This window comes from Ptiloglossa arizonensis, chromosome 4 (assembly GCF_051014685.1).
Source record: "Ptiloglossa arizonensis isolate GNS036 chromosome 4, iyPtiAriz1_principal, whole genome shotgun sequence".
Taxonomy (NCBI): Eukaryota; Metazoa; Arthropoda; class Insecta; order Hymenoptera; family Colletidae; genus Ptiloglossa; species Ptiloglossa arizonensis.
The window spans coordinates 18,380,869-18,404,216 of NC_135051.1; the positions used below are offsets into that span (position 1 = coordinate 18,380,869).

At 43.5% G+C, this 23,348-nt stretch overlaps 1 protein-coding gene across 4 annotated transcripts in view; it reads right to left on the minus strand.

Moving 5' to 3' along the window:
* Myo81f (unconventional myosin 81F) overlaps positions 1-23,348 on the minus strand; it is a 53,708-nt gene continuing 30,360 nt past the window's right edge. The window contains exons 4-16 of one of the 4 annotated variants that reach the window (XM_076309497.1): positions 13,446-13,698; positions 11,870-12,204; positions 10,468-10,950; positions 8,811-9,711; positions 8,317-8,569; positions 8,018-8,053; positions 6,738-7,797; positions 6,071-6,660; positions 5,809-5,998; positions 4,232-5,678; positions 3,737-4,014; positions 3,171-3,620; positions 1-2,959 (exon numbers count right to left, since the gene is read on the minus strand). In XM_076309497.1, coding sequence (XP_076165612.1) covers positions 2,747-2,959; positions 3,171-3,620; positions 3,737-4,014; positions 4,232-5,678; positions 5,809-5,998; positions 6,071-6,660; positions 6,738-7,797; positions 8,018-8,053; positions 8,317-8,569; positions 8,811-9,711; positions 10,468-10,950; positions 11,870-12,204; positions 13,446-13,698 — 6,489 coding nt within the window. In that variant the 3' untranslated portion in view covers positions 1-2,746. Of the gene's footprint in view, positions 2,960-3,170; positions 3,621-3,718; positions 4,015-4,231; positions 5,679-5,808; positions 5,999-6,070; positions 6,661-6,737; positions 7,798-8,017; positions 8,054-8,316; positions 8,570-8,810; positions 9,712-10,467; positions 10,951-11,869; positions 12,205-13,445; positions 13,699-23,348 lie in introns of all 4 variants that reach the window. The other 3 variants (XM_076309496.1, XM_076309499.1, XM_076309498.1) reach the window with 3 other exon arrangements.

The following is a 23,348-nucleotide window of genomic DNA, read 5'->3' on the forward strand; positions in this document are numbered from 1 at the left end:
TCTATATTTATTTATTTATATATATATATATATATTCATATATTTATATTTATGTTCATATTTATATAATAGTATGTATATCCTCGTCGCATGTAGGCGCGTGTAACTCCCCGTGTCTCTTTGTACGTGTTCCTTCTTGTTTACAACAAATATGTCGTGTGTCGCGTGTATAGTCTTGTATAATTCGCGCTGTGTGCGTATCCGTCTATGCGTGTCTATTTATATACGTATATACAGTGTTGCTCGCTCTTAAATATTTCAATATAACATCATCAACCAATAATTTATTTCGCTTAAGCTACACATACGGGGATTTGCATATCTTGCATCCTCCCCTTTTCTTCTTCTTTTAAGTATCATGCATGCGTCTCAATTCGCATTCTCAATTCATACGTACTTACTTTTCACACATTCGCACGATTCTCTCTCTCCCTCACATACATGCACACGCGCTCACCACCTCTTTGTCCTCTCTTTCTATTAGTTAACACAAAGTCTCACTCGTTAAACAGCTCTCGAAGACTAAGGACACCCAAAGCGGATCACAGTCTGTCTCTGCACTCGTCGAATCTTAGCCAAACTCCGGAAAGGAAATTGGAATAAATACAGTTTACAAAGGGTAGACGAACTTCTCTGTTTCGTCACAACGAGTCCTCGATCCTTGCCTTGAATCGCGCTTTATTCGATACGATCGATCCAGAGTTACGCGTTTACAATGTTTTTACCACTGTGTTCTGGAGGACTATAATGTTTTCAGAGTGCATCGCAATGTTTCTTGCCGCCAATTTGTAGATGGCATTGTTTGTTGATGAATTATCTATCGAATTTGTATGGTCATACAAATTGTCCACGCGTAAATAAGGACCCTAGCACCGGCTCGAGTAATCGGGACGAAAACTTGGTCCGAATGAACTCAGGATTCAATGAGCTCCAGTGTTCGACAAAAGACTCTTAGAGGGAATTGCATATTTGAGCTTACCCTAACCCTTTCTCGACTGTGTTCCGTAAAAATTTCTTCTTAAAATCGGATATACCACGTAACTCGAAAAATTAATTATCGAACAATTCTTTCTCACTGAACTCTGTGATTCTTACTTTGCTGAGTCATAACCATTGCTCGTCGTTAAAATAGTAATATTAGTAGAAACTAACGGTATTTCTATTTAGTGAACTGTAAAGTACTGTGAACGGTATAGATTCTCAGAGAACTTCGATTCTTTATACTAGTCACACTCTACAAATATGAAAGATTGCTTTGAAAGGGTTAAATTACAATTAGGTAATATCGTTTCTGTATGCGATTGAAGTGTAAATCTAATTTACGTGGAAATAGAATTGAATTGAACACTGGAGAATTCTGTTCGGAACCTATTGTTATCGTCTTACGTTTAAACATTCTTTTTTTGTTTAATATTTACACACCAAGATATCGAGCGATTTGGGGCTCATGAATTAAAAAAAGTAAAAAGAATTTTCTTTGGACGCAATTTCGTGGCATTTTCGATCGATGCGATCGCACTTGCATCACGGTTTTTTTTTTCCGCGTGAACGATAATTTCTCCCACTATATGCTTTTAGATCCACAGTTGTAAACCTTACAAGAAAAGCGACGCTAGCGCGAAAAGATTGTCTGAAAAACGAATACCCGATTATCGTTCGACTTTCATTTGAAACGTGATCGAAGATTTGTCGAAATACGAGTTAATGATTACATTATCGCTTGCTATACTTGGAATATTGTGTCTAAGTATAATGGTAGCGTGTATAATCGTGTTTAAATTTTGCGCAAGTCTAATATTCGAGACATTAACGTCGACTGGAAAACAGAGACTACGAAGTCTGAGTTGTTTTCTTACATTGTATATTGTGGTATCGTCGAACAGAGTGATTAATGAGAGAAGCAAATTCGAGGATAGAATTAATGAATTGGTCGACCTTAATATTGTCTAAATAAAATCGTATCAATCGAATAATTAGTAATCACCCTTTCGTCGGACGATACAAAATGATATGCCGAAATCTGTGGTACTATACGTCAGTAGTAACAATATTCATCGATCAAATTCAGTGCTTATTGCATTTTAACTATTGTTGTATATACTGGAAAAATTGTATAAAAAACGTTGACGATCACTCGTAAAAAAGGCAACGACGTTTGACAGAGAAAAATGGAAATAGAAATCTTCAACGGCTTTCTAACTTTAAAATCGTAAAATGGCAGTTATTTGTCGGTCGGTCCATTTGCTAATCTACTCTCCGCGATGGCAGCTATTTTCTTTTGACGTCTCTCGAGCCCTAAGCTAATTGAATAAATACTGGAAGAAAGAAGTATTCCTAGGCTAGTGCCGTCTCGTCGCGACGATTCTTGTTCGTCGCCTGGATAGGCCTTGCCGATAAAGCATTAATAACTACAGACACCTCCTCATCACAACCTGATACCCAAGTTCATTCTGAAACATATTAATCACGAGACTAATCACTTAACAACAAAGAATTCAATTTTAAATGTAGGATATAGAAATATAGACATAAAAATGTAGAAATATAGAAATATAAGAGTACAAATATATAGAATACTATTCAAGAATTATTACTAAACTACATAATTATAAACGAGTAATATGAAAATAAAAGCAGTTTAAGGTTACAGTCTAATGTACGAGAAGAAACTTTCACACTTGTACGAGGTAATGATTTACGTATCAGGTTGGGGAGAAGTGTCACACATAACGATTCGCCTAACTTTTTAACTAGCTTGCGATTGTATCACTGGAGCACCTCTATGTAATACCGAAGCAGGACGAGATTTACGACCACCGGCAGTCGTTGATAGATTCGCTGGTTGTTGTTGCATTTGCTGAGTTATTTGTTGAGCTATCGCCGAATCTCTCTTCGGTATTTCTGGCGGTGATTGGAGCACGTCCATGTATTCGCGAATTAAATTCGCTATTTGGTGTGCCTGAAATCAGATCGAATTAAAAATGCTGCGATATAGCATAAAAAGACTATAATTAAAAGAATAAAAGTACACTCTACTCGAGTTACGGATCATTGGTCACCATAGATCGACTGACCAATTAAAAATTTCTTACAAACGACCAATAATTCAATGTCTCGTTAGAGCTACTGCTTCTAATACTTTTCTAAAAGGACACCTCGAGAATAATTACCTGGGATGTTGTTAGGATTACTTTGCTCTGTTTCTTATCAGTACCGGTGATAATCATCAAACAACTAACAGCCGGGCTATAACTGAGAATACTGCTATATTCATAGGTACAGAGAGCATTTCTGGAGCGATGTTCCAGAAGGTGAAGACCTTGCTGGTCAACAGCCAACCACAGAACGCGTGGCCAGTTCGAAGTAAACGATTGCATCACATCGAATATCGTGGCCCTGTGCAGTGGCCACGACTGAATTAAATTTAAGAAAGCCTTCTTTGCTTCCGGCGGTGTCATTCCTCTTAAAGATTGATGGTGTTGGAAAACACCTTCTACGCACAAATTTGGTACCAGTCTTGCAGGTAGGCAGTGACTCGAGATAGTGCGGTAATCATGATCTGATACGGCGTCTTCACAATCACCCAGTTCTAATTGAGCTTGCAAGGCTGTCAGCATCATCTGAAACAATATCGGGCGTTCAGCAACGTTGTGTCATGTTTCTTTCGAATATTGTCTGATCCACAATATGTTTAACAAGTTTAACGAAGTTTACAGACGGAAAGAAAATTATTTACAGCTTCCTTCTCAGTGATGGGGAACCGATCAGCACGCAAGTCATGCAACACTTGATGATACAGTAACTCTTTCTCCACCGGATCGTCGAGATTCATATACTGATCCAGGAACAAATGTTTTTTAAATAGGAATAAGTGGTGCGCGTGTTTTCTTTGTGATTGGTTCTGTTGCGCGTTCGCTGTTCTGTAACGTTCCCATTTGGACATTACGTCGGCGATTTTCTCTTCTGGTATCAGCGCTCGCTCAGTTGGCCCTAGAACCTCGTAAATGGCGTACCCTATAAAGAACAATTTAATTGTAAATTATGAAAGCCAGTAAAAGCACCACTACTGGATATACAGAGTTCTCTACAGTCTACACGTTGCCCCAGAACTAAGTGGTCAAACTTTAGAAATACAACTTTTCAATAATTATCTGAAACATTGACCACTTATTTCTAAGATCCTCTGTATACAAAAGCAGTCCAATCCTTTCTATAAAACAGTAATCTCTACCCAAAGCGGTGTCGTCCAGACCGATCTTAGCTTTGATGATCTCCATAACATCCCTAGCAGTTGCCGATGGATGGAATTCCACAGCGTGGTACTGTCCATCCATGAAATGGAATCTCGCGTAAATAGGTCTGCGATTGATAGTGCACATGATCTCCTCCCTGCTCGGTGGCCATTGTCTTCTCCTGGTGCCCTGCGTTTTATAAAGGCACTTTTCAGCGAATCGGGCGTACTTCCCCTCTTCGGTCACGTAATCGCTGGCGCAACGTTTCAGGTGCGCGATCAGATACTTTCGAATGACTTTCTGCGGCGGTAGAATCACAGAACAGGCCAAAGAAAGCAACGCCCAGTGTCTGAGATTTACTCGGCTATTGGGATCAGGGTGATCGGTAGTTTGCTTGATTAACTGTAGGTACAATTCGCCCAACAGGTTCTCTTTCCTTATGCAACGTTCCATCACCGTTTGTATCAGGTTCACGTGCTCGTCCTCGACCCTACGAACCGTGTCACCGTTTTGCCCCAGCCCGGCGTAAGTTAAAATTAATTGGAACACGCTGAGGGCCATCTGCTCGTCTGGATCGGGCAACTTCGAAAGACTCTGCGGTATCGCTTGTCTGCTGAACGCCCAGTACGCATAGGGGAATCCCTTGTACGTTTCACCATGGTCGGTTGCGTTGCCGTGTTCCTGTCGGAGCTTCTCTATTCTGTGCTTTGACAGCCTCCTCAAGGTATTCCTCAGGAAACCGCCACCCGAGTCCTGCGGTTTCCTCAGTATTTCCGCGTCGACGAGCGTTCGCCGGCAATTAACCAAGTTATGATAAAGTCTAATACGATCTTCGTTGGTAATGCACTTGAGCTTCTTAGTAGGAACCTCGTTCTCCGTGATCCAGCCGGCCAATGCTGGACAGTAGCTAACGATCAGACTGCCTATCTCGTTTTTCTGAGCAGTTTCGAACACAAAACACTTGTGCGAGCTATCTGGATTATGACGAAGCAGGGACAACGTGATGAAACAATCGCTCGGGTCCAGCATGATGCTCTCCACGTCTTGGTACCGATACTCCGATAGGACAAACTTGTCGTCCGGTTTGATCAGCATTAGTCCCTCGCAGTTAATACCTAGGATCAGTTGGTTACCGTAGGACCAGTAACCCCGATAGGTGACATTGAACATTGTCGTGCCGTAGAGTGGGTACTGCATCACACAAGACAGATACAACACTTTGGCTGCCAGTTCTTTGCGACCGGCACCATACTGTCTATGCGCCTGGGCTATTATCGGCACCCAAACGTCATCACCGCGAGCACGACTTATCCGATAAGGCAGAAAGCTATCGACCTCGCTGTAGTAGTCTAGTCGATCGTTATCCTTCGGATCCCCCAAGGCGACTTGTGCCTGCAAGCCCGCCAACTGAAGCGCGACCTTTTCAGATACCGGGAAATCGTCGCACTGAAAATTGAAAATCAAACAATGAGATGAATGTTTTTTATCGTTTCCTCTTAAATTACAATCTTTATAAAATCCTATATAGAGTGGGTCTAATAGAACCGTGACAATGGAAAATAAAAATATTAAATACCTTAACAACATTGTACACTGCCTGAGCATAGAGCATGTTCACCTCAACGGGATCCTGGGATATTTCTCGAGTGTTTCGAAACAGCCTGCGTTTAAAGATGAATCGGTTATCACCGCTACCTAAGGTAGCATTATTACCTCGTCGCAATGTTGAGAATGTTGATTGCGCCGTGTTCAACTTGCACTGTTTCCTGAATGTGCAGAACGAAATACATTTAAAACAAGTCTATACGTGCAGTATAGTAAGAGATAGCACCACATACATTTCCCAAGCAGCTATGACGTCGTATAAATAATCGTGCGCTCGCACGTGTTCCTCGCCGTCCGGTCTGCTTTGGTAAATTGCCCAACCTTCTAGGGATCGAAGTCCCAATTTTTCACCTAATTTAGCAACTGCATCGGCAGCGGTATCGGTTGGATGCACATCGATTGCTTTGGTTCTTCCATCCAAGAAGAAGAATCGACAAACTATGGTGCCCAGTCGTTTCATAGCGGCGACCTCCACCGTCGAAGGTGGATGCTGTCTGCACGAGACTTTCATGTTTTTACAATTATCGACGCACCATTGAACGTACTGCCTCAGTTTCCCTTCCAGAGCCAAGTTCTTCCGCAGGAACGACACGAAGTACTTGTAAAGCAGTTTACTAGGTTGGAAGGCAACGATTGCCAGACACAGCAACAACCAGACTCGTTCCGCCCATTCCGGATTGGGATTGTTCGTTGCTTGGCGCATGCACTGAACGAAAATTTCATCCCTTAGCTCCTCACGCTCGATGCCGTAACCGATTATACTCTGTATAGTCGAGATCTCCTGGTCTAGCTTCATCTCTCCTCTTATGTATTTACAGAGATCCTGAAAACCATTGAAAAGAATTATTAAGGGTTAATTCGAGAAACATATTTCTAACGACTAGAACAGCAATTGCTCACCCTGAATACCGAACACGCCACGTTAACGTTATCAGGATCGTACATATGAATGTGAGAATTCGGTATGGTGGATCCTTTATAGTAAGTGACCATTTCGTACTTCGGAATGTACTCCACGCTCTTGCCACGCGATTTTCTGGTGAGCGTGGCCATTATCGTCCCCTCGGGGGATCTCTCGTGACTGTTAAAGTAATTTTGCGCAAACTCCACTATGTCGTGATAAGTCACTTCATTGTCGGGTTCCTTCTTGTCCTCTAGCTCCTGAAGTTTGCGTTCCACTCTACATTTGCGTCTCTGCTCGCGTTCTACGGGCGGTTGCTGAGACTGTTGAAGCATCTGCTGTTGTTGTTGGTCGTGACCGTTCTGTTGCTGCTGAGGCACTGGTTGGTGATGATTGTGGTGCAAGTGATGGCTATTCGAGTTCCTCGACTCCGGCCTGGAAGGAGGACTGCCTGCGATTTGTTCCTTGATTACCTTGTTGTTCGGTACCGGGGGAGGCGATCCGCAAGATTCACCGTTCACCAGTGGTCCGGAATTTCCATTTACCACGATGGGACTACTAGGACTGTTTTCCTCGCGGGGCAAAACGGATTCGTAGATTGGTTCCCCGTTGTCGGTGGAAGAGTCTCCGTTCATTGCTATGGGTGGAGCAGGTGGTGGAGGAGGCGGTGGAGGTTCCGTGGGTTCTGGAAGACTCGGTTGACCAAGCTTGCCACCATTTCCACAGGTTATCCTTTGCTGTTGCTGCGACTGCGACTGTTGCTGGGGCAATGGTGATGGTGGTTCTTGTCCATTCGGTGTGTTTGCTTTCGACTCCGATTTCGAGTTCATTTCCATTTCTTGCTGTATCACAGTCTCCAGTTCTACGTCAAGATCTTCCACCAATTCATCCATTTGCTCGCCGATCTCCTCGATAATTTGATTACCCTTAGTTGACTGAACGTCGGACAGAAACGAGAACAGATTGTCCAGGTCCACTGACTGCAGATCCGAGGCGGCCATCTTGGAGTTCATCTGCTCTGCCATCTGCGACAACGCGGCGATTTCTTCTTGAGCCTTCCTGCAAAATTGAACAAACCCCATGAGACACTGAACTCGAATATCCATAACAGACGTTTTAGTGTACAAGCGCAAAGATTAGGCAGGGTAATATGAGACGCGTGCTGATGTGCATACGGCAGTATTAAACTCTGTATCTATGTTAAGAGCAATTATTCGCTGCAGAGCTCATCATGCGGCAGGGGCTTTTAATTCGTCGCTTGAACTACTGACGAACTTACCCAGGCTCCATTCCGACAATACCATTGTACTGTGCGCTACAAGAGACACAAATGGAAACGCTATTAACGCACAAACGAACTATTATTCCGCGTGAACGTTACCCCACTTCGTATACTGAAATAGGTGTACAATACCTAGAGTGCTGAAAAAGTGATTTTCTAAAATATACCACGTCACGTTACATCATACAGATTAATCATACGTTATCTCTCTTTACACGTTCATTTTCCTCAGCGTAGAATAAAACCTTTCCAACACCCTACATATCATAAACTGCAAAGTAGCCAGTCCGCTTTACCTTTGACTCTCTTCCAAAGCTTTCTTGTCTTCCATTAGTCTCCTCTCTTCCTCCAGTCTCTCTCTCTTCCTCATTTCTTCGTCCACACGCCTCATTTCTCTCAAAGCAGTTGCCACTTCCCTGGCGAACACACCACGCAGGTGGCTCTGAATGACAATAGCTGCTCTGCGTTTTCTGATGAACATTATTCTCAGTTTCCAGCCTCGATAAGCATGCTGTACCTTCAATGCGGCATCTCTCACGCGTTTGTATTCTGCAAAGAGATATTTTATAGAAGTAACAAGCAGAGTCATTGCTAGACAATACCGTCCTTCCAAGTACTTTAACAAATGTTTCAACCACTTTATTTTGAGCTTCTTCGGTAAAGATACATAAAATACAAGAACTTTTACTCCCTAGTTTATAGATACTATACGTCTCTGGTGCAGAAGATCAAAATAAAGTTGTTGAAACGTTCGATAAACTTGGTAGGTCATTCTTGCTTACCAACGTACCTTTTCGAACAACAAAGCCCCTCCATATCTTCTGTATCATCATCGCGTTGCTGGTGACCATTTGGTTCCTACAGTCCTCCAATGGCTCGTGAACGTAGCTACGCAGAAATACCTTGCTTCTGCCTATCTGCCACTCGGTCTCTGGTATACCTTGGCTACCGATCAATGTTCTGACGGCCTCGATCTCTTCGTCGGAATGAGACAAACGGGCCTTGTCCAGGCAACGATACCTGGCGATAAAGTCGTGGAACGCCATGTGTATGGGGAATCCTTCCTTTCTGATTCGTATGATGTCCAACATTCCTAGATATTTCAGCTGGTCCAGAACCAGCTTCTCGTCGTAGTGGTTCGCTATCTTCTGCATATTGGGCTTGATGCATCTCGCGTACCAGGGTGTCGTGGCTTGGAGAACGTCCACCAGGGCTTGCAACTGATGCCTGAAGGAGTCACAGAGCGTTGGCTTGCCCTTGGACGTCCCACGGGACATCGTTGTTGCGTTTCCACTGGCACGAGCCACCGTACATCCGAGTAGGTCCTGATAGACCGTGATCTCTTGCACGAATTCGTTCGTGCTCCTTGACATGAAGTCAAAGAACACGTCCTGCTGGACGTCCCGGTTCTTGTCCACGAAACCCTCCACGGTGTAGGTGACGCATCCCGCGTAATGCTTCACACCGAACTCCTTTTCCCATTTTCGTCGATCGTCGCCTTTCACGTAGCACGGATGGTTCTCGAACTCGGCGTGCAAATTGGTCAGGTAAGCTAGGTCGGAGCCTTTCGGCATATGGCACTGCTCGGTCAGTAACTTAAGAACACATCGCGGGGGTTTCTCGATTAATTCCAGGCACATGGTGTTGTCCGTGAACGTGATATGGGAGTATTGGATCTCTTCCTGGCGGTACTGAAATTCGAAACATACCACGTGTTACGGTAATTGACTTCGGCATTGCAGCCTGAGCGTCCCTTTGTTGTTCTTTAACGCGTTCGCCACCAACGTTCACTGGACACGTCCGCCACTGACCACGCTGAGCAAGTGGCGTAGTCACAAATTGTCTACAACGCTATTTATTAGCGGAAAGTTCGGAAAGTCATTTCGTTTTTTTTTTCTTTATGAAACACGATTTTTTTAGAGTGTACAAACAACATTTTATTGAATTATATATTCTCCATTTTGGAAAACGAAATGAATTTCCAAACAACCCGATACTACGTACAGATAAATTTACCAAACGACACGAGTAACGTGTTACACACAGCGTGACACCGCTATCTATGATTCACATCTCGTTTATTTCTATACAAAATTCCTAATTGTGACTATGAGGTACGTCGTTAGTAGCGAACGCGTTAAATGGTCTGAATGCTCAATCGGTGAGTACAATTTCATTGATTTTTCTCATAAACTCAAAGTTCAATTTCCATATACATCATTCAGGGTTTTCTAAACTATTCCTCTGTTAATTTCTACACTATTTCCATACCATTTTTCTAGACTATTTCTCTATCATATTTCTCATCATTCTTTACACGTTCAACGGTCGAATCCTCATCATGGTCAAATCGATCCCTACCGGTTAAACAAGTGCTTCACCGATTGAGCTGCAAAGGCATCGCCCCCTTGAACGGTTGAGCAATCGTACGACCAGAAACTACTTACGAGTTCCTGCTCCAACGCGAACACATAGTGATTGAAAAACTTGTGCAGCTTCTCGTTTGTGTAATTGATGCACAGCTGCTCGAAACTGTTCACGAGGAAGTTCTCGAAGCCGAATATATCTAGGACGCCTAGGAACCTCGAGCTGTCCTGGCCGGGGTTCGTGCAATTGTTGATGTGGTTGATGAGCCAGGCGAACGCTCTCGAGTACAACGCTTTCGCCATCGCGTGTCTGTTCTCACGGGCTTCCTGCACCTTCAACGGGATCTCGGTGATGTTACCACGGACGTTGATTTGCCGTATCAGCACCACCTTCGTCAGATCCTCCAGGTGCAGCCCGAGTAACGGTGCAACCGTTCCAACGATTTCAACGTCCTCGTTGCTCAGCTCGCATCTCTCGCCGTCGACGTCCTCGAAACTCAAGTTACCCAGCCACAGTATGGCGGACAAAACCCGGAAGATACCCTCGCACATCTCCGGCGCGACCTGGAAAAATTCGAGCGAGTCAGAAAACAGAAGAGAATCATATTTTAAAATTTATTTTAGGTTACTCAAGGAATTAACCCTTTCCTGCCATTGTTCCAATGTACAGTTTATACCTTTGTTGTAACTTAGTCCTTGAGAAATCATTGTGAAAAATAACTCAGTGTCGAGTAGAGACTAAACAAATTTTTACTTGCAAAAATGTGAGCTATTCTAGGCTGGAATAATTTGAGAATATATATGCAGCGTGTAATATAATACTACAGTTGTGGAATAAGAAATTGACCGCTCAAGGTCACCGGAGCGGTACTCATACGCTATCTTCTTTTTTTAAATTTATCTACAGTCACTTACAGGTCAACCATTGCATTGTTTTCGAGTTTCGCTAGTTAACTAGATTTAAAAAATACAATCAAACTTACAATAACCCAAACCACTCCCTGCATTAATTCCAGAGCATCGTACAGTCCCAACAAGCTTCAAGTACCGATTAAACGTTAACCAACATCTACCATTGATAATACACAATTGAAAATATACCTTTGCAAAAATTTCTCTTCCTACACTCATCGAAAGGAAAATTGACCGTTCAAGGTCACCAGAGCGGAACTCACTCGCGTTAACCATGAAATTGCATTCGATTCTACCACGATAGCCAATTAAACGAAAACAATCTTACTTCTTTTCTCAGCGGACGGATAAAGTATTGACAAAAAAAAAAAATGCCCAGCGTGCTGTGTTTATCGAACTCGATTCACAACGATGCACCGAAACGTACGCCAGACCGTCGTTAATTATCGGTTATGCCGTGCTATGCTCAGAATAATTCCCCCTCTACGGTTTCGGATGCACCGAGCACCCCGGGAGCCGGTAATTACCGGCAATCTACTTTCGCGGGCCGGTTAGCCCGTGGTTTAATTACCTGAAGCACGTTGAACGCGAGCCTAAGCGCGTCCAGCTTCTTGGAGTCGGAGATCCCCTCGATCTTCACGCAACCCGACTGATTCAGATACTTGTAGTGGCCGGCCGGCATCAGTTTGTACTGCTCGGCGAATTCCTTGTCCCTCGTGCCGGCCTCGACCAGCTGATAGAACACGTGGTAGTTACGTTCACCGGCGCTCTGGAACGTTATACGGCTCTGCTCGAGAAGATAATCCTGGATGATGCAACCTTTGATCATCCACTTGCTGTCGAAGCACACTTGCATGAACTTCCCGAACCGGGAGCTGTTGTCGTTTCTCACCGTCTTCGCGTTACCTGGTTACACCGGAAGCAAATCACACCTTGACCTTTCTCGTTCAACCATTACTCGAAATTGTAGGATAGAATTTTTTTTTTTTTTTACATTGAATGGAGAGGGAGGGGGTTCGTTTTCGAGAGAATCGTATTTCGATGAAAACAACGATCGATTACTGCGAACAGGAAATATCCATTTACCGTGGTCTCGTGCAATTTGGGGCGAAAGTAATATTTTTTTTTTTTTTTTTTTCGAAGGTCATTTCAAGGTCAATGTAATTTTCTTTAATGCCTGAATTGCACGAGATGACGTTAAATGGATATTTCCTGTTTTTAATACTGAGTGTCTGATAGGGTGGAAGTAATATTTTTGGAGTTTTCTTTTGAAGGTCATTTCAAGGTCAGTGAAATTTCTCATTACCCTGTATCTTTTCGTCTCTGGCGATGTTGCAGATTTGCAGTAACGATATCGACAAATATTCTTCTTCTTCTTATTATTATTACGGTAAATTTGTAACGATAATAATTGTTATCAAATAAGGAAACACACCTTACCGTTGAATAATGATGTTAAGAAAGGTTCCACGATTCTTTCGAAAAGCGTGTCGACGTTTCGATAACCGTTTCAATTGTAAATGAGGAAGGGGGTGGAAGTAGAGGGTGGGGGATAAAGAAACATTTTCGCGACAGAAGCACCGCTCCGAATGTCTTTCGTTTTCCGTTTTCTTAAGGGGCAGAACGCGAACGGATACAATTTTTACGATACCCCCTTAAATCGTTTTTTCTTCCTCGGTTGACCCAGTTTTTACCCCTCGTTTTCTCCATTTAACACCTGACTCGTTCTCGGCCTCTTGACTCCGAGCAATGAATATCCCCTTTTATTTTTAAATGCCATTATGAATGGGGTTCATCGACCCGTTTCGTGCAACTCGCCTGTTTACGTTTACCTATTTTCGAGCCCGGCTTTTGTATCCGCTCGCGAGAAACCTCCGAAGAAGTTTTATTCAGGGTGACGAGTATACCGAAACGCGCCCCGAACGAACAAACCCTTTCGCACGCTCCCGAATTTAAACGAGGTTCGTTAAAATCCATTTGTTTCGTAAAAACAAAAATCTATTTTTTTTCTCCAATAGAAAAAAAATATATAAAACAAAGATCGGTAAAGAGCGTCGTACGTGTTACGAATTATTATCGTTTTGTTATTATTAATTTAATTGATCAAGGGAGCAGCACGACGATTGTTTACCAACGAGGATAATTACCAAATGCTTCGAGGATGGTGTTGGCCTCTAGGATCTGCTGTTCCACCCACGTGTCGACGTTACTGGTCACCGAGCACAGGTACTGGAGGATGAATTTCGTAGTTTCCGTCTTTCCAGCCCCACTCTCGCCCGATATAACGCAGGATTGATTGCTTTCTGTGTCCTGGAGTGACCTGTACGCCGCCTCCGCCAGAGCGAACACGTGCGGCTCCAGGGATCCCATCTTCTGTCCATGGTATCGATTCACGTAATCCTGGCGAACGTGGAAGAAAAGATATTATCGACGAAGCGTCAGAGGAGTTCGACGCGTGTACAGAAGCGACCACGCGGTATCTGGGTGCGCGCCAAATGTTTTGGCCGCTCGAGACCAATCAAGGGTAGACCCCACTCTAACGCACGGCCGCTTCGCCGGGCGTGTTTCTCTGCATACCGCGTGGAATCAAAGGTAATTCGAACGTGTATTGTATATTTAATTTGATGTATATTTAATTCGATGTATATTTAATTCGATGTATTTATAAATATATTTATGCGCCGAGAGGTGGAATAAATAATTTATTATCTTTTATTTCTATTACGCGGATGTATATATACACTTGCAAATAATTTATGTATATGAACCACACCGGGATGTTCGAATATTGTTTCAGATTTTTATAGAATACTTTTGACAGGCGTCGATACTAATAAAAATGATTCGCTAAATTACATTTATAGAGGCCGGTTGTATAACAGTGTCCAGAAACATAAAAGAAATTTCGAATTGTTCTCGGGGTGGTTGGATATATGATGCGTTCGAACTATCCAGTGTCGCGAACGACGGGGGTCACTTTATGACCGCCATAAACGCGCCGTATAAACTCGGCCCGTCTGAAATCGAACTATTGATGTACACGCCTTTGGAGTCGTGATACGATCTCCCAAGGGAATCGGTAAATGAAAGGGGCCGATGAAACGCGGCCGTGGAACGTCCTATCGAATGACGTTCGCAATTAATCGGGTTACCAGGGTCAGTGAGCCCACCCCCGCCCTTAATTCGAACCTTCTATTAGATCATCGGAATCTGTTTGTCGCGGCCTGGGCGCCCGAAACAGTAATTAGGGTCAACGCGACCGCAAAATGAACCGTTTAGACTGAAAATCGATTTGCAATTTCTTTTTTTCTTCGATAAATTCGTTACGTTACAACACGACCGAAGAACGACCCCGGCTCGAGACTAAAGATCATATTACCCGTGTAGTTTATTATTTTATATTCATTATCGTACGGATCTTTTATACTCGTTACCATTAATTTTACACGATGCGTTTAACCATTCGTTCGCGAACGGCCATTGTTCGCGTACAGTTCACCCCCAAATGTAATTAAATATCGTTTTCACGTTCAAAGAATTATTTTCTATACCCATTCGAAATACGAGCGAGGACGGAAAATAGATCGCGCGGAAATAAAAGGTACAAAAATAGTCTTTGGAAACCGATTCCATTCAAGCGGGTAAACTCGCTTGATGAAAAAGGGAAAATAAGATCGCGTATCATTCGTCGAAACATCGGCTACGCGCTCCGTGAGCCTCATAATTTTTTAACGGAGGAAACTCCTCCTCCCTCCCCACTCTATTGGACAGCTTTCGATTCGTCCCGACCCGTGCACCCATGCATTATGCAGGTTGCACCCAAAGCCCGGTCTCTCTCGCGGCTGCGGCCAGACCCGAGCGAAGTAGTGCAACCCAGTTTCGTGTCAGACGTTCCCTGCGCAACTGCCAGCGCAGCGACCGGTTAATACAGCTAACCCCTCACAGGCTCGTGAAAATTCATCGAGATGCACGATCCATTTCCATGAACCCGCCCATGAGAACGCCCGATCCATCGCTGTCCGCGTGCGCGTGCAGATCTCTTCCTTTCGCCGGTGAGGTACCTTAACGAAAAGCCGCGTACGCAAAACTTCGAATAGGCGCAACCGCGTACAGGTTTGGATCGCGATGTGTCACCGTGTCGTTTCGGTTTTAATTCCTCCGCTCGCCGCGAGAGGGCAGACCGCGTTCATAGGTACGCACGCAGCGATTCCATACGAAACTGCCGCGTTACGAGAATCTTCACGACGTTTTGCACGATCCCACTTTCGAGAAATAGGTTAACAAACCGAACAAACGAAGTCAAGAGGCGAATCGGAACGCGTCGCGCTCCTGTTAGAAGTTACACAGGACACGGTAGCTTCCATAATGCGTGCAAGTGCGTTCAAAGGAGAGGGGAGGGATGAATGTAGCGACCGTGCAAAAAGTAAAGGAGGTTTCTTAATACGCGGGAGAATCATGGTGGTTTGCGTCCAGACTGGAAAGCAACTGAACTAAGCGTGCACGAACGTACGTAAGCGTCCTTTGTATGCGTATCCCCTTGCGCGTCTGTGTGCAAACAGAGACATTTGGACAGCTCTGTAAACGTTGGCTTCGGGAAAAATTAGTTGGGATGAAAATTGTATCATTCTCTCGAGAACCGCGGCTTTTATTTTATGTTTCCGTGCACTTCTGGAGATAACCTTCAATTTTTCTGCTCGGAGATTGTTCTTTCCCCGGGAAAATAAATACAAGTAACGAAGAGAGGAGTCCGGTCACGCACAAATGCTATACCCGTACAGTATATCCCCCTTGTAGATATGACTGCGCTTATTTGGGATGCATATTGTGTCTGAAAATACGCCATCTATTATTCAATAGGTTTTATCGGGAGACTTTCGGAAAAAGAAAAACACGTTAGAAACCATTACCGAAACGTAAATATTATCTATGCGATCGGAGCCTCGTTGATTTTGTTAGGTACAAGGTGTCCGGTTTCAAATCGACCGTGTATCAAGAAGCGTTTCAGTCGGCGTACGGGCAAAATACAATGCCGTGTATTACCATATCCATTGCCGTGATGAACACGACTGTGTCGCGAGGTTATGTTAATCTTCCCGTTGCATCAAATAGTGTGTTCCATGCGTTTCAGGGCTACTGCTGCGCGGCTATCAACCGACTGAGAATACATAATTTCGAATAGAGTGTCTTTTCGAGGCAAAATTTAGGTTAACTTATTTCCAAAGTTTGCGCTCTTTTTAGAACCTTACAGAAACCCCGTTACTACCGTACATTATTGCAACAACTGAATAACCTTCTCAATGAATCGATGCGATATTGATCTGTATTTATACAGGGTGTCTCCGAATCTCTATTACTTTCAACAGAGGTTTTACAAAGTAGATTACACACTTTATCGTTATAAAATAATAATTTTGTTTAAGACGAATCCAATAACGTAAAATTATAAAAAAAAAAATGCTTCTATACCACTGACGACTTCGACGTTATTCACGTTATAATCGGACATCTCATACGTTCCTGGTTTTTAGCTCTCGCGCGGTAGATGATCTATCGTCGAGCGCTTCTTGAATTTAAAAGCTCCGTGCAGCCTGTGGGACGTCTTTTGAAATACGTTGCACACGAGAGCGCATTTAAACTACGAACAGCTTACGGATGTTACGCCTAAACCGGACGAAGAGCCCTTATCGGCTATTTTCGAAGGGAATTATCGCCGGGACGTGTTTGTGCGTTAGATAAACTGACACGACGTCTGAAATTCTTGAGAAAATAAATGGTCGCGAGTAAAAATAACGCCGGTTGCAACGGACCCCAGGTGGCCGTCATACGGAAATCCCTCGGCCGTTAAGTATAATCTTATCTGGTCCCGTTCAAGGGATGCATCCGCTACGCGCGTAGGAGGTGGATGGGTGGAGTTTGACCCTCTTCCTCGGTGATTGTTTTGCTTTTTAGAGGACTTCAGTTCTTTTTTAACGCCATACGTTACCGTGAGAACGATGTTTGAACAGCTCTTGCGGCGCTATCTAACGTTTATTGCAAAATCCCGTCGTTTGCACAGCCCCGGTTCCCGTTGAAAATTAAATCTGTGAAATACGAGCGTCGTCCGTCAGTTTTGGACGCTGGGCGAACATTCACCGATCGAGTGAGTGGAACAGAAGTGGAACAGTGTCCAAAAATGGCGACTGAAAAATGTATGGGCAAATGGCGATCGTAAGTCCATTGAATAAAATAAATTCCCTGGGCTTTTTTTCATTAACGTACCGGGTGAACCAAAGCTCAATGGAGTACTCGAATTGATTTTTTCATACTTGAGTGTACGAATATTTTTGTCCTTGTAAAAAAAAATTATTCAAAATTTAACAGACAAAGTACTGTCGGTAGGAAAAAATAATAAAAGTACTCGAACTAATTTTTTCATACTTGTGTGTATGGTGTTATTTTTGTCCTTGTAAAAAAAAATCATTTAACAGACGAAGTACTATCAGTAGGAAAAAATAATAAAAATACTCGAACTAATTTTTTCATACTTGTGTGTACGGATATTTTTGTCCTAGTAAAAAAAAATTATTCAAAATTTAACAGACGAAGTACTATCGGTAGGAAAAAATAACAAAAGTGGTAACCAATGAAATCTCGACGACAATTATAAATTTGTCGTACCTTTTAGTAACGTACATGGTGATCGAAAGCGGGCTAAATAAATTTTTATATACCGATTCGTGTACCGTGTTACCCCCTTCGTTAAAATTATTTTTGCTTCCTTGGGAGGTAGTTTCGCCCCTTGAAATTGTCCTGAGACATTTTATCGTCCCGAAAGACGCAACGGGACACGTTGTGCAGTGTGCACGTTATTTAAGGCGTAAAAACAGCGTTCATCGGGTCGAAGAAAAAAGCTGTCGTTCATCGGGCGTGTCTCTTGAACAGAGAGTAACTGGAGCGTCTCGATACTCTCCGGTCCGTATGCGCCGCAACAGCGATGAGTCGGAACATTTTTATCATGGCGTTGTTCATTCCGTATCGGCCGTCTTTGCGTGCTGTCCCCTCCCCTCCGCCCTCACCAACCAACCAAACCCCCGCCGGGTGTTCCGCTGACGATCGATCCGAGTGTTTCGAGGTAATCAACCGCGCGAGCTTCGTCACAGACGATCATCCAGGTAACTGGACCATCCGTATCGTCGTCAACGATCTGTCAGCCCCGACCCGATCCGCGAACGAATCGTTCCATTTTGTCCCGGAGCTTTTCTACGTTCCAGAAAACGTCCCCTTTTTTCACCGCCCTCCGAGTCCCGTTGTTCTTCGTTACGAAGGACGCGCTTCCATAGCTGCTGTCCGATCATTCGTCGAGTTGTCCCGCATCCAACCGACCAGAAGACGATCTGGGGAAAAGTCACGAGCGAAAGAGACCGTTCCCGGTGTCAATTTCACAAGTATCGAACGATACACTTGACCGCTTCGAGAATATCGAACGGGTAAATGTACTCGTACGGGTGAGAGATTAATTTAGAGTCGATGGTATTCTTTCCACCGTGACACATCTTTCCGTGTGTTATTTGATTCATTTTTAATTATTCCTGGTGAATTTTAATATACTATGGTAGACCTAACCTAGTTGTACTTTCTGGTACAACAAGGTAGAACTAACCTAAGAGTATTTTCTAGTATTCTGAGACAGACCGAATAATATTTTCCAATATCCCAATCGAAACCTAACCTAGTAGTATTCTCTGAAACCCTACCACGAAACAAACCTAGCAATATATCCTAACCCAGACCTAACCTAATAATATTTTCCAGTATCCCAATCCAGACCTAACCTAGTAGTATTCTTTGAAACCCTACCACACAATAAACCTAGCAATATATCCTAACCCAGACCTAACCCAATAATATTTTCCAATATCCCAACCCAGACCTAACCTAATAATATTTTCCAATATCCCAACCCAGACCTAACCTAATAATATTTCCCAATATCCCAACCCAGATCCATCCCACCAGTACTTTCCAACCTCCTAACCCACACCTAACCCAATACCATATTCTCTGATCGAGTTTCCATCGCGTCTAACATCGTGAGGCACACCTAACCCGATACTTTCTTTAATAGCGTTTCCATCAGATCCGTCAATTTTCCCCCTACCGCTGTTCCCAACTTCCAATATCAGGTTTGTGTTTCTTTCCAACAAAGAACGGTATACACAAACACCGTCAAACATCGCGAATTGTTTACAGTGTACTCTCAACGGAGACCTCAGCTCGTAAAGGAAGTTAGGGTGGAACAAGAGTTTCCGTTTCTGATCATCGACGCGTTCGATCGATCGATCGATCGATCGTTCGTTCGGTTTCGGTCGTTCGACGTCGGCCTTAATCAACGGCACACGACCCACTAAAGGAACGAGCCGTGGAAAATGATCTCCCCACCCCTCCCTTCGCGCAACCTCGTTTCACCGACGTTTCTGTTCACCTTTGCGCGTCGTCGGCCAACGACTCCGCAGAAGAGGGGTCGTAAGCACGACCCCGGCCGGTGTCCTGACACGAGCCGTGGCCTCTAGTCGACGAGGCGTGCGCTGATTTCGCAGTCGCAGCTGCAGGAATAAACGGGGACACGAGTTCCGTTCCTCTGAAATCAAAACATTCATAACGTCCCCGCGCCGCTTTGTAACGCCACTTTTGGCGCGCGCGCGACCGTGTGTTTTCCCTCGTAACCCTTTCCCTGGCTTATTCCACTCGCACGCTCAGGAAGTTTGAAAAATCTTTCACGAGTTCTTTGTTTCTCCTCCCATAAATTAACCATTGTGATTCTTCGCTTCGAGACGCGGTGTCCTCCTCGGTTTCTCGCAATCGGGATACAAAATTTTTATCCGCTGAGGAATTTTTATTTATTTTTATACCTCTTCTTAAAGAAATGATCTGATCTAGATCTTCATAGGAGTTGGAGTTACCAATGGCTTCATTAGAGTTTCCCGATGAGAACGAGTACGAACACGACCCTGTCGGGATGATAGGGGTCCTCGGTTTCAAGATAGGGTTCTCGGGTTCAAGATAGGGTTCTCGGGTTCATGGCGTGGAATTATATCCGTTATTATTTAGGTTTCTGTATCGCGAGCGAGCGGCGACCCATGAAACCTAAGGATGTCATTTGTCGTTAAAAATAACAAATTTCGTTTTCTTACGGAACTTGATATTTTTATACTGTTACGCGTATCTTCGCGACAGCGTTTTCAATAAATCGGCAAGGGTTTCCCGATAAAAATGAATCCAAACACGACTCTATTCGGATTACAATAATCCTCGGTTTCAAGGCGCGCTTCCGTCCCCGGATTCGTGGCGCAGAGTTATCCCCACCACTGTCCAGATTTCTATTACGCTGGTAAACCTTCCGACAAAACGCGAGATTTTTCTTCCTCTAATAGAATAAAAGATATTTCACGCTGTATCTTAAATCTTCGCGATAGTATTATTAATGGACCGTCGAAAACAACTTCCCAATGAAAATTAATCCGAGCACGCCCCCGACCGGACTATTTTTAATTACCGGGGAAAATTGAACCGCTTTAGAATTCCACAAGTGCTTAGAGGTTCATTTTCATCGGGAAAATCGCACCAATAAATATTTTCCGACGAATACGATGCAAAATATACAAAAATTGTTGCCTTCAACCCCGGTTACACGTCACTGTCTCGAGTCACAGATCGTGAAAGCGTAATGGCGAATTTCACTCGGTGTATTTCTGTTGTCTGTTGTTATCTACGATTCCTGGCCTGATTTCTCGCCTCGTAACTAGGATCGTAATTGGGATCGATCGACGTTTATTAATAAAACGATCGAGATCACACTTCTATCGAAATTCTGATCGCCTCCAACCCCGGTTACACGTCACTGTCTCGAGTCGCAAATCGTCAAAGCGTAATGGCGAATTTCACCCGGTGTGTTCTGTTGTCTGTCGTTATCTACGATTCCTGGCGTTTCTCCTATTTCGTAACCGAGTGCTGGAAATTACGCTAGTCCTAGAACCGTGCCAGATCCATCGTCGACGATTAATCAGTGAACGACACCCTTCACGTGGAGGGCCGATATTCGATTACCACGAAATTATCCTTACATGCTGCGATCGGCTGAGAGTGGTAACTATGTTTCCGAACTCTCGGTGTTGAGGTGACGCGATCACAAACCGGATAATATTTTAGCCAATGGGCACACTCTTCGTCTATCTGACGCGGCGATACGTCTTCTCTAATGCGGAGAATCGATGGACAGCGCTACGTCTTCGCGACTTTGACCAATTACTCTTAACAATGATCGCGCGCATCGAGTGAGAAATCACCGGATGATTTTCAAAAGATTCCAGCAAAAATAGTTGCGAATGTTAACGAGAAACGTGCCACCGAGACTCGCTGCATTTGAAAATCCCGCGAGATTCTTTTTACACAGAGGCGAATATTTTCGACGTTGAGCGCGCGAAAGTGGAATTTTCAATTTCATCCTCGGGTAAAAGTGTCTCGTTAATTCCCCTATACGAGAAAATACGTTTCGCGTTCTCGTGTTTTCGCGAACGTTGCGTTCGCCAGACACGATTTTTCGAACCGTTCGACAATTTTTTTTCTTTTTCTTTTTTTTTTCAAATTTATTACGAAAGATCGTCGACGACGTCCATTGGACGACAAGTGCAAAGCGTAGGTAAATTGGAGTGCATTCACGCGTTCTTTTTCCAGTCGTGGTCGCCGTAAGTTTATAATATTTGTACACTGGCGGGGATCAAAGTGAAACTATCGTGAGTCACTTCAAAGGGAATGCCCAAGTATCACTAGTGCTTTTGAGGATACGAGAAGCTGGTCAAGGCTAACGATACACGGTTAAAAGAGACGAGTAGAATGGCATTGAAATCAGTTTTTTTTTCCTTTCTTCCTTTAGAACCACTTTTATCTTCTTTTGTAACGAGATTCAACTTTACAATTGTTTGCGAAACAATTCCTTCGGTCCGTTTTCGCTTAATGGATTCTAAATCAGCGAGATGATGGGTCCAATTTCCACAAATTTATGATATAAATAAATTATAAAATATACGAGTACGTGAATGATTACGTCACATTGTTAATAAAGACACTGTGCTCTGTTCCAAGTTTCTGTACAGCTTCACTGGTTCGAGCACTCGTTTTGGATTTTTTTTCTAGCCACTCGAACGTCTGACAACCAAATTATTGTACAATAGAACATCGATAGTATCTGTTACATGTGTGTATCATAGATCGAGCACTCATTTTCGATTGTGCTCCAAGGCACTCCAGGCATCATCGTTACTCGATCATATCTGCCTAGTCTCGTACATCGAGTACTCGTTTTGGATTTTTCCAGAGCACTCAAAGTATCGTTACCACTCGACTGTTTCGTCGAGTTGAGGAGCGATCGAACAAGTATCTGTACTTTTGCATAGACCTATAGACCTCTACATTATAGTACAATAGAAAGTCCATAGTATCTCTCTAGTTTAATAGATTGAGCACTCATTTTGAATTTTTTCCAGGGCACTCAAACAAGTATCGTCACCACTGTTACTAAACCTACAGCCCAATATAATATCGTACGATAGAAAGTCCATAGTATCTGTCGATAGATCGAGCACTCATTTTAAAATTTTTTTTCCAGAGCACTCAAACAAGTATCGTTATCATTCGTCTGTTTCGTCGAGTTGAGCTGCAATCAAACAAGTATCTGTACTCTTGCATAGACCTATAGACCTCTATATTATAGTACAATAGAAAGTCCATAGTATCTCTCTAGTTTGACAGATTGAGCACTCATTTTGAATTTTTTCTAGAGCACTCAAACAAGTATCGTCGCCACTGTTACTAAACCTGCAGCCCAACATAATATCGTACGATAGAAAGTCCATAGTATCTGTCGATAGATCGAGCACTCATTTTGAATTTTTTCCAGGGCACTCAAACAAGTATCGTCGCCACTGTTTCTAAACTTATAGACCTCTACGTTCTCGTACGACAAAAAGTCCATGGTATCTCTCCAATTTGACAGATTGAGCACTCGTTTTGGATTT